The sequence below is a fragment of the Amblyraja radiata genome, chromosome 3, assembly GCF_010909765.2.
Source record: "Amblyraja radiata isolate CabotCenter1 chromosome 3, sAmbRad1.1.pri, whole genome shotgun sequence".
Lineage (NCBI taxonomy): Eukaryota > Metazoa > Chordata > Chondrichthyes > Rajiformes > Rajidae > Amblyraja > Amblyraja radiata.
The window spans coordinates 29,021,934-29,034,378 of record NC_045958.1 but is presented as its reverse complement, the minus strand read 5'-3'; the positions used below and the strand labels follow the sequence as shown (position 1 = coordinate 29,034,378).

Genomic DNA, 12,445 nt, shown 5'->3' with positions numbered 1-12,445 from the left:
TTGTTACTTTAGTATAATATAGATTTAATTTGTGAGACTGCAGTCTAATAAATGTGATGTTTAATTCCATTCTATAAGAAAACTAAATATTCTGTTTTCATTCCAGTTTCACCCAGGTTTAATATTTTCATAGTGTTTCTTTTTAACATTTTCGCTCTTGTCAATTGTAAATGCTGCTGAGAGAAACATGGTTTATTGTGCACCATACCTCTGAACTTGTGTAAAAGCAACTGATTGTTCAGTGACAGGATGGAGAAAATAGGAGTTTAGAAACCGTCCTGCAAAGTCAGCCGCGTAAGTCGGCTATGGGAACAGATCTGCCAGCACCGCTTGGGCTGGATTTCCAGAGCCCCGGCCACAGGGGGCACATTCGATCCACCAATTGGTCCAGAAGTTCTGATGAGGTTGTGATCGGCCGCCCCACACGGTCTAAGTGCCTCAGCCGATGGTTTTGTTATGATTATAAGGTGGCGGGGGGGGGGGAGTGAGTACAACCAGCCTGGGTACAGATTTGTTCTTTTGTTCAAATACTGTAGATTTAAAGTCACAATGTTGAAAAAATAATAATAAAACCCCTTTCTACCCTATTTTCATATTTCATAGTAATAGAAACATTGCCATGTTCCTTGCTGGATGTGGACCCCAAATCTCTAACAGCTATTCTAAATGAAGAAGAAAGCTACTATCAGATTGGTCCTGGAGAGTACTGCACTGATTTATTTGTGCTTTCTGTGACAATTGCATTTGCCACACAACTAGAGCAGGTTGGTGAAAGCTTCAGACTGGAACATGAAAGTGCAATATTAATAAAGTTATTATTGCTGAAGAATGTTACATTGTGCTTAGAAATGTTAAATAAATTCTTGGTAATAATGTGCAGGTATTGGACTGGTGAAAAGGTTGAATTCCTGGGGGAAGTTTTGTTAAGTAGAAACAGTAAAAGTGCTTCCTGTTATTTTTGTTTTGATTGCATTCTGAAGTTCAGTAATCTTAGAAAAAACAAACTCTTCAAAAAGCTCTTTGAATATCTGAAAGTGAAAGCAGGTGAAAGGAGTATCAGAGCTGAGTAACTTGTCATTTCTTCAATGTAATACATTGCCATGGATTTATGATTAACTATCAGAAAATAGAATTAATGGCCATTTATGGATTGACAATAAATAGGTGCCATAAATAATAAGAACTATCCTTGCTTACACAAAAGATTGACTGGTAGGAATCTAAATATATTTCTATTTCATACAGTCATAAGGAATAGGAATAGAATTAGTTAATTCGGCTCATCAATTTTACTCCGCTATTCAATCAATCTTTCACTTTTCTGTATGTTTCAATTAGGTCCCCCCCCCCTCATTTTTCTAAACTCCAGCAAGTACAGGCCCAGTGCCGACATACAAACAGACTATATTTGGAAGGGTATATAGATATAGGGGGTGTTCGCAGTTTCATAAAAAGGGTTTCCTGTTTAAACGCAACAAAAGCTTTTCTCTGAAGCTCGATGCACGTGACAATAAACTAAACTAAACTCAATAAAATAAGGAATATTTCCTGAGGGTTGTAGCTCCTTGGCATTTTCAGTTACGGAGACCTGTGTAGGCAGACTCATTGAGCATAGTCAGGATAGGGATGGATACGTGAACCACTAAAGATTCAAGGTATTAATCTTTAGTGGTTCTGAATATCATGACAGCAAACATTCATTAATTTAGCACTCAGTCATAGAAACATAGAAAATAGGTCCCTTCGAGCCTGCACCGCCATTCAATATGATCATGGCTGATCATCCAACTCGGTATCTTCTCTCCATACCCCCTGATCCCTTTAGCCACAAGGGCCACACCTAACTCCCTCTTAAATATAGCCAATGAACTGGTCTCAACTACCTTCTGTGGCAGAGAATTCCAGAAAAATGTTTTTCTCATCTCGGTCCTAAAAGATTTCTCCCTTATCCTTAAACTGTGACCCCATGTTCTGGACTTCCCCAACATCAGGAACAATCTTCCTGCATCTAGCCTGTCCAACCCCTTAAGAATTTTGTACGTTTCTATAAGATTCCTCCTCAATCTTCTAAATTCTAGCGAGTACAAGCCAAGTCTATCCAGTCTTTCTTCCTATGAAAGTCCTGACATCCCAGGAATCTGTCTGGTGAACCTTCTCTGTACTCCCTCTATGGCAAGAATGTCTTTCCTCAGATTAGGAGACCAAAACTGTACGCAATACTCCAGGTGTGGTCTCACCAAGACCCTGTACAACTGCAGTAGAACCTCCCTGCTCCTATACTCAAATCCTTTTGCTGTGAATGCTAACATACCATTCGCTTTCTTCACTGCCTGCTGCACCTGCATGCCTACTTTCAATGACTGGTGTACCATGACACCCAGGTCTCGTTGCATCTCCCCTTTTCCTAATCGGCCACCATTCAGATAATAGTCTACTTTCCTGTTTTTGCCACCAAAGTGGATAACCTCACATTTATCCACATTATACTGCATCTACCATGCATTTGCCCACTCACCCAGCCTATCCAAGTCACTTTGCAGCCTCCTAGCATCCTCACAGCTAACACTGCCCCCCAGCTTCGTGTCATCCGCAAACTTAGAGATCTCGCGGTACCCCACTAGTCACTGCCTGCCATTGTAAAAAGGACCCGTTTACTCCTACTCTTTGCTTCCTATCTGCCAGCCAGTTCTCTATCCACATCAATACTGAACCCCCAATACAGTGTGCTTTAAGTTTGTATACTAATCTCTTATGTGGGACCTTGTCGAAAGCCTTCTGAAAGTCCAGATATAACACATCCACTAGTTCTCCCTTATCCACTCTACTAGTTACATCCTCGAAAAATTCTATAAGATTCGTCAGACATGATTTACCTTTCATAAATCCATGCTGACTTTGTCCAATGATTTCACCACTTTCCAAATGTGCTGCTATTCCATCTTTAATAACTGACTCTAGCAGTTTCCCCACTACCAATGTTAGTCTAACTGGTCTGTAATTCCCAGTTTTCTCTCTCCCTCCCTTTTTTAAAAAGTGGGGTTACATTAGCTACCCTCCAATCCTCAGGAACTACTCCAGAATCTAAAGAGTTTTGAAAAATTATCACTAATCCATCCACTATTTCTGGGGCTACTTCCTTAAGTACTCTGGGATGCAGCCTATCTGGCCCTGGGGATTTATCGGCCTTTAATCCATTCAATTTACCTAACATCACTTCACGGCTAACCTGGATTTCATTCAGTACCTCCATCTCATTTGACCCCCGGTCCCCTGGTATTTCCGGCAGATTATTTATGTCTTCCTTAGTGAAGACAGAACCAAAGTAGTTATTCAATTGGTCTGCCATGTCCTTGTTCCCCATGATCAATTCACCTGTTTCTGACTGCTAGGGACCTACATTTGTTTTAACTAATCTTTTTCTCTTCACATATCTATAAAAACTTTTGCAGTCAGTTTTTATGTTCCCTGCCAGTTTTCTTTCATAATCTATTTTCCCTTTCCTAATTAAGCCCTTTGTCCTCCTCTGCTGGACTCTGGATTTCTCCCAGTCCTCTGGTAGGCTGCTTTTTCTGGCTAATTTATACGCTTCATCTTTTGTTTTGATACTATCCCAGATTTCCCTTGTTATCCACGGATGCACTACCTTCCCTGATTTATTCTTTTGCCAAACTGGGATGAACAATTGTTGTAGTTCATCCATGCAGTCTTTAAATGCCTTCCATTGCCTATCCACCGTCAACCCTTTAAGAATCAATTGCCAGTCTATCTTGGCCAATTAACGTCTCATACCCTCAAAGTTACCTTTCTTTAAGTTCAGAACCCTTGTTTCTGAATTAACAATGTCACTCTCCATCCTAATGAAGAACTCAACCATATTATGGTCACTCTTGCCCAAGGGGCCATGCACAACAAGACTGTTAACTAACCCTTCCTCATTACTCAATACCCAGTCCAGAATACCCTGCTCTCTCGTTGGTTCCTCTACATGTTGGTTTAGAAAACTATCCCGCATACATTCCAAGAAATCCTCTTCCTCAGCACCCCTGCCAATTTGATTCACCCAATCTATATGTAGATTGAAGTCACCCTTTATAACTGTTTTACCTTTGTTGCACGCATTTCTAATTTCCTGTTTGATGCCATCCCCAACTCCACTGCTACTGTTAGGTGACCTGTACACAACTCCCACTAGCGTTTTCTGCCCCTTAGTGTTTTGCAGCTCTACCCATATCGATTCCACATACTCCAAGCTAATGTCCTTCCTTTCTATTGCTTTAATCTCCTCTCTAACCAGCAACGCTACCCCACCTCCTTTTCCTTTCTGTCTATCCCTCCTAAATATTGAATATCCCTGGATGTTCAGCTCCCAGCCTTGGTCACCCTGGAGCCATGTCTCCGTGATCCCAACTATATCATAGTCATTAATAGCTATCTGCACATTCAACTCATCCAGCTTATTACAAATGCTCCTTGCATTGAGACACAAAGCCTTCAGGCTTGTTTTTACAACACTCTTACCCCTTATAAAATTATGTTGAGGATTTATTGAGGATTACCCATACACCACGGAATGTATTCATTTAAATCTGGAATGTATAATGTGTAATTCTGTAATGTGGAAAAATTAATGGAAAAATTAATGGATTCTTCGTGTATTTGATAAGTAAGCATGGTGGTTTAATACAGTACATAAATTATGTTTTTAATTAACAAACTAAAATTTTTTCAATTTCTGTATTTCTGTATAAAATATGTAAAAATCTAGTCACAAAAAAATAATACTTTGTGCTTTTCCTAGTTAATTCCAAGTACAATTAAGCTTCCAGATGAGCGACCTGAATTTTTCTTTTATTATTCTTTGCTGGGAAATGATGTCACCAATGATCCTTTTACTGACCTAATAAACCCAAATTTTGCTCCTGAACGAGCTTCAGTGAAGATTCGGAGTCAAACAGAAATTCTGCGTTTATTCTTCGCTTCACAATCAAATCTGCAGGTAAATTTTATATTCTATGTTTCAGTTCGCCAGATATAGTAATTAAGTTACTAGACTAACCTTTTGGAGACCTAGACGTACAATCTAGAGACCCAAGTTCAAATTGTACTGATTTAAATTCATTTAATTTGGTTGATTTGGAGTTGCAACAAAAGCTATTGGTAATGACAAAAATACATGTACCAGATGTTTATATTAACCCTTCTGGTTCAGTAATGTCATTCAAGGGAATCCAAGACTGAAGGAGGCACTAGAATTTTCTCACTAAATCTTTGCTCCCTGACTGCTTTATTGTGAAAAGGAAATCCTAACACCAACTTTTCATTTATACCTTTCCATCATTTAGTATTTTGTTGCATATCCTTTGCATGCAATGACTGCTTGAAGTCTGCGATTCATGAACATCACCAGTTGCTGGGTGTCTTCTCTGGTGATGCTCTGCCAGACCTGCATTGCAGCCATCTTTAGCTTCTGCTTGTTTTGGGGGCTAATCCCCTTCAGTTTTCTCCTCGGTATATAAAAGGCATGCTCACTTGGGTTCAGATCAGGTGATTGGCCACTCAAGAATTAACACATTTTTTAAATCTTTGAAAAACTCTATTGCTTTAGCAGAATGTTTGTGATCATTGTCTTGCTGTAGAATGAATCGCTGGCCAATGAGTTTTGTGGCATTTGTTTGAACTTGAACAGATATGATGTGTCTTTACACTTCAGAATTCATTATGCTACTACCATCAGCAGTTGTATCATCAATGAAGATAAGTGAGCCAGTACCTTCAGCAGCCATAGGTCATAACACACCCACCACCGTGTTTCACAGATGAGGTGGTATGCTTTGGATCTTCGGCAGTTTCTTCTCTCCTCCATACTTTGCTCTTGCCATCACTCCGATATAAGTTAATCTTCGTCTCATCTGTCCACAAGACCTTTTTCCAGAACTGTGGTTGCTCTTTTAAGTACTTCTTGGCAAACTAATCTGGCCATCCTATTTTTGCGGCGAACGAGTGGTTTGTCTCTTGCAGTGTCGCCTCTGTATTTCTGTTCATGAAGTCTTCTGCAGACACTGGTCATTGACAAATCCACACCTAAATCCTGATGAGTGTTTCCTATCTGTTTGGGGATTGTTCTTTATTATTGAGAGAATTCTTCTGTCATCACCTGTGGAGGTCTTCCTTGGTCTGCCAGTCCCTTTGCGATTAGTAAGCTCACCAGTGCTCTCTTTCTTCTTAATGATGTTGCACACAGTTGATTTTGGTAAGTCTAAGGTGTAGCTGATGTCTCTAACAGTTTTATTCTTGTTTCTCAGTCTCATAATGGCTTCTTTGACGTTCATTGGCACAACTTTGGTCCTCATATTGATAAATAGCAATAAAAGTTTCCAAAGGTGATGGAAAAACTGGAGGAAAGACTAGGTGCTTCTTGTGTATGGCGTGCACAGTCTAAAGTTGTAGGACAACTTGTTCTATTCTATCTGATCTTATTTGATTGTGCTCACCAGGTTGATTGCATTCATCGAAACAGGGCAGACCACGTGACAGTTGCCATCTCCCACCCCAGACTAGGTGCTGAGAGCTCTCTTATACCTGTGTTAAAGAGGCAATTAAACACACCTGAGCAATTACAAATACCAGTGAAGTCATGTGTCCCAAACATTATGGTGCCCTGAAATGGGGGGACTATGTATAAACACAGCTGTAATTTCTACATGGTGAAACAAAAATGTATAAAAGTACCCTTTAACATAATCGGGAGCCTGGGAGCTCCAACCCGGCGCGGCCTTGTCGGCTTCGGAAGCCGCGGTCCCCAGCTAGGAAGCGGCTGTTCCAGGTGGCCCACCGCTGAGTAGACTCTCCCGACGCCGGGGCAATACCACCCGGTGAGAACGGCCAGGAACATCGGGCCTCCGTAGAGGCAACTGCGGTGGCCTCAATAGGCCTGACTTTGAGTGAACTTGGGGTTGGGGACTGGACATTGTGCCTTCCCCCACAGTGGTATCCATTGTGGGGGGATGATTTTTTGTCTGTACGTAATCCTGTTAGTCTTTGTCCAAGATGGCTGCCGTGAAGAGAGAGTGGATGCTGGCGCGCTTTAGCTGCCGCTGCTCTCTCTTCATATTGTGTTTTTGATTTTTTGTTTTTGGACTGAATTCTGTTTTTAATTTGTGTTTCTGTGATGTCTTTATTATTTATTTTATTCTGATTATATGTTTTTTATTCCTGTTAATCTCTGTAAGGTGCCCTTGAGATGTCTGAAAGGCACCCAAAAATAAAATTTATTATTATTATTATTATTATTAATCTGACAACATGCACTTTAACCACATGTGATTTTTTTTTCTATTACAAATCTCAACTGTGGAGTACCAAGGCAAATAAATAAATGATGGGTCTTCATCCCAAACATTATGGAGGGCACTGTATCTTTTTATAGTGTCTATTTGGTGGTAATGCATTGAAACAGAGTATTCAGTGCATTATATCCACTCTCTCTATCTCTTTTTGAAATAATGTGGTGTGCTCATAAGGTAATGCAAATTCTGCTTCGATCTCTATTTAAGAATTGAATTGAATCCTTTATTTGTCATTCAGACCTTTCGGTCTGAACGAAATGTCGTTGCCTGCAGCCATACATGTAATAATAAACAACACACAATAAACACAAATTAACATCCACCACAGTGAGTTCACCAAGCACCTCCTCACTGTGATGGAGGCAAAAGTCTTAGGGTTACTGTCTCTTCCCTCCTCTTCTCCCTCTGCGCTGAGGCGATACCCCACCGGGCGATGGTAAGTCGGTCCCGCGGTTCAAGCTCCGCGGCCCGGGGGTGGTCGAAGCTGCCGCCCTCCAGTCCAGCGGACGCAGCTGTTGCCACGGGTGCTCCGGAAAACAGGCACCAGCCTGTGACCTGCGAGCTCCCGATGATGTCGTCCACTGGCCCGCGGCCAAGCCCCGGATTCAGGTCGCCGCCACCGGAGCACCGTCTCCGCCCTGCACCGGACCGCCCACACGGGAGCGTCTCAGCCCCGCACCGGGCCGCCCACACGGGAGCGTCTCAGCCCCGCACCGGGCCGCCCCCACGGGAGCGCCTTCCAGCCGGGAGCCGGGCCGCCCACACGGGAGCGCCTTCCAGCCGGGAGCCGGGCCGCCCACACGGGAGCGCCTTCCAGCCGGGTGCCGGGCCGCCCACACGGGAGCGTCTCAGCCCCGCACCGGGCCGCCCTCACCGGAGCGCCGAGTCGTGCCGCTGCCTGAACTTTGCCGCAGCTCGAAGACGGCCAGCCTCGCGTTGGTAAGTCCTGGCTGGCTCTACCTCTGGAGCCTCGAGGTCGGTCGCAGGTTGGAGGCCGCCAGCTCCGCCATTAGGCCTCAGCTCAGACGGGGGGAAGAGAAGGGGGATACGACAAGAAAGTCGCATTCCCCCGAAGGGAGAGACAGAAAGCCCTGTTTCAGCCCCCCCCCCCCCCCCACACATAACACAACCTAATAACCAAAGGTTTAACTGAACAAGACAAAAAAAACAACACAAAAAAAGTAAAAACAGACAGACTGCAGGCGAGCCGCAGCCGTTTCACAGCGCCGCCACTTCCGGAATCAAAATGTTTCTTTTGAAAGGCCTATTAGCCTTACTTGCATCCAGCTTGCATTGATTACCTCAAGATTTAACTTGAAGTAACATCTATTTATGTCCCTGCATCTCTCCAGTGAAATCATACACTTTAAGGAATTAATATTAAAATAAATGTTATTTTCACTTTATAGTAATGTTTCCAATTGATGAATGAAAATGTAAGTTAATTGATATTTGTCTTTTTAAAACTTTAGATACATTTGTGCTGTGGAGACAGGTCACTGGGCAGCACAGAGATATCATTAGCAGGATTATTAAAAGGAAACAGTGAAATACTCAGGAATCCTGCAGCTGTTGAAGGGGCCTTTACTTTGGTGCCACCGGAGAAAAAAAAACAGAAGTTACCTCCTCTGCCACTTGATCTGTCACCTACAGTCGGAGTTTCAGTTGCTCTTAAAAAGGAAGGAATCATATCTCAGGTAATTATTGTTGGCTTTATTTCTAACATTCCAATTATTATAGTACAGTCATGAAATTTGCAGAATAATAATTACTGGTTTGTTAGGACCTTTTGTAATTATATAAGGAAGGGTCTTGCGATTATGTAAATGACAATTGAGGTAACAATTCTTCCTTCTCAGAGTCAGTGGCCTGTTGACGCAAGATTGGTTAAAGTTCACTGGTGAAAAGGGCAATCAGTGGCGTCTGTTGTAATATTGATCAGTTCATGGACCAGCTTTGGACTGCACCACAGGGGGGTTGATAGCAATTTTCTAGGCTGGGAGACTGATAAACATTAGTAAGCCCTGGCAGAGTGACTTTGGGAGGGCAATGGATGTCAGTGGCAAGAATACCATTTATTGTACCCTAGTGGTGAACTGCCGTGTTCATTCAGGTGGTTTTACTCCTGTCCTGCTGTCAGGATTGGATCGACCATTGATATACCTTAAATTCAGAATGGTGTGCAACTTAGATTCCAATGTGCCTGTCAACCTTGTCCTTGGTGGTGGGGGTTGCAGCTTTGAGTGGGGCTATCATTGGTAGTTACTCTTGCAATGGTAGAGCAAATCGGTGTTTATACTGGTTGGATGGATGCCGCTCAACTGGTGTGTGTCATATATATCGTCTTGAGCTTGAAAGTTGTTGGCACTGCGTTCATTTAGACAATGACAATTGCCATGGACTTGATGTAATAAATGTCTGAAGAAAGGTCCTGACCTGAAATGTCACTTGGCCCTTTTCTCCAGAAATGCTGCCTGATCCACTGAGTTACTCTAGCGCTTTTATGTCTAGCTGCAGCCTTGGTGATGGCTGTTGTGATAATGCAAAGCACTGTCTTAGCCATGGAGCGTAAAGACTTTATAGAGTTTTACAGACAGTTTGTTACTCCTGCCTCTGACTACTTTGTTTTGCTTTAAAGGTTGATAGTTCATAGACTTGAAGCAATTTGATATCATCCCTGTTTATAGATTAAACATTTGTAGCTGCACCTTTTCCTGTCACCTTCATCATTTTAAAGCTCCGCATCTAAATTCATTGTACAGGATCTTACCCTAAGTATAGAATTGTCTAGGTATATCAACTTGTCATTGCAGTCTGCCAGCTTTTGAGATAACATGATTGGAAAGCCTAAAGGTTTGGATAGAGTGGATGTGGAGAGGATGTTTCCACGTGGGAGAATCTCGTACTAGTCATAGCCTCAGAATTAAAGAACGTTCTTTTAAGAAGGAGATGAGGAGGAATTTTTTTAGAGGGTGGTGAATCTGTGTAATTCTTTGCCACAAAAGGCTGTGGAGACAAAGTCAGTGGATATATTTAAAGCAGAGATAGATAAATTCTTGATTAGTACAGGTGTCAGAGGTTATGTGGAGAAGGCAGGAGAATGGGGTTAGGAGGGAGAGATAGATCAGTCATGATTGAATGGCGGAGTAGACTTGATGGGCCAAGTGACTTAATTCTACTCCTGTCACATGATCTTACATAGATACATAGAAAATAGGTGCAGGAGTAGGTCCTTCGAGCCTGCACCGCCATTCAATATGATCATGGCTGATCATCCAACTCAGTATCCCGTACCTGCCTTCTCTCCATACCCCCTGATCCCTTTAGCCACAAGGGCCACATATAACTCCCTCTTAAATATGGCCAATGAACTGGCCTCAACTACCTTCTGTGGCAGAGAGTTCCAGAGATTCACCACTCTCTGTGTGAAAAATGTTTTTCTCATCTCGGTCTTAAAGGATTTCCCCTCTATCCTTAAGCTGTGACCGCTTGTCCTGGACTTCCCCGACATCGGGAACAATCTTCCTGCATCTAGCCTGTCCAACCCTTTAAGAATTTTGTAAGTTTCTATAAGATCCCCCCTCAATCTCCTAAATTCTAGCGAGACATAGTATGGAAGCTCTGGCATAATGGTGTTGAATGCAGAGCTAAAATCAACAAACAAAAATCCTTGCATATGACCCCTAGGTGCTGGAGGCTGAAGTGCAGGCCCAGGTTGACTGTGTCATCCTCAGATCTATTAGCCCGATATGCAAACTGCAGAGGGTCCAGCAGGGGGTTTGCGATATTTTTCAGCTTGGCCAGCACAAGCCTTTCAAGGGTCTTCATGACTACAGAAATCAGTGCGACAGGCCTGTAGTCATTAAGACCAATAATCCTTGCATTTTTGGGTCCAGGGACAATAGTGGAGACTTTGAAGCTGGCAGGGACAGTACAGGTTTGCAGCGACTGGTTAAAAATGTCTGTAGAAATCGTGGATGCATTGGTGATAATTTTCCAATGTTCTATACTCAGGATCAGTTCCTGTGGATTGGAGGGTAGCTAATGTTATCCCACTTTTTAAGAAAGATGGGAGAGAGAAAACAGGGAATTATAGACCAGTTAGCCTGACTCGGTGGTGGGGAAGATGCTGGAGTCAATTATAAAAGATGAGAGCCGAACATTTGGATAGCAGTAACAGGATCGGTCCGAGTCAGCATGGATTTACAAAGGGGAAATCATGCTTGACTAATCTTCTGGAATTTTTTGAAGATGTAACTAGGAAAATGGACAAGGGTGAGCCAGTGGATGTAGTGTATCTGGACTTTCAGAAAGCATTTGATAAGGTCCCACATAGGAGATTAGTGGGCAAAATTAGGGCACATGGTATTGGGGGTAGAGTGCTGACATGGATAGAGAAGTGGTTGGCAGATAGGAAACAAAGAGTAGGGATTAACGGGTCTCTTTCAGAATGGCAGGCAGTGACTAGTGGGGTACCGCAAGGCTCGGTGCTGGGACCGCAGCTATTTACAATATACATCAATGATTTGGATGAAGGGATTCAAAGTAACATTAGCAAATTTGCAGATGACACAAAGCTGTGTGGCAGTGTGAACTGTGAGGAGGATGCTATGAGAATGCAGGGTGACTTGGACAGGTTGGGGGAGTGGGCAGATGCATGGCAGATGAAGTTCAATGCGGATAAATGTGAGGTTATCCACTTTAGTAACGAAAACAGGAAGGCAGATTACTATCTAAATGCCATCAAGTTGGGAAAAGGGGAAGTACAACGGGATCTGGGGGTCCTTGTACATCAGTCTATGAAAGTAAGCATGCAGGTACAGCAGGCAGTGAAGAAAGCGAATGGCATGCTGGCCTTTTTAACAAGAGGAATCGAATATAGGCGCAGAGAGGTCCTTCTGCAGTTGTACAGAGCCCTAGTGAGACCACACCCTGAGTATTGTGTGCAGGTTTGGTCCCCTAATTTGAGGAAGGACATTCTTGCTATTGAGGGAGTGCAGCATTGGTTTACAAGGTTAATTCCCAGGATGGCGGGACTGTCGTATGCTGAGAGAATGGAGCAGCTGGGCTTGTACACTCTGGAGTTTAGAAGGATGAGA

General features: G+C 42.9%; 1 protein-coding gene across 1 annotated transcript in view; it reads left to right on the top strand.

The window, feature by feature from the left end:
• The window catches only part of cep120 (centrosomal protein 120), a 110,535-nt gene that overhangs the window by 17,874 nt on the left and 80,216 nt on the right, over positions 1-12,445 (top strand). Inside the window, exons 5-7 of the mRNA XM_033017511.1 lie at positions 604-764; positions 4,799-4,996; positions 8,819-9,043. Coding sequence (XP_032873402.1) covers positions 604-764; positions 4,799-4,996; positions 8,819-9,043 — 584 coding nt within the window. The remainder of the gene's footprint in view (positions 1-603; positions 765-4,798; positions 4,997-8,818; positions 9,044-12,445) is intronic.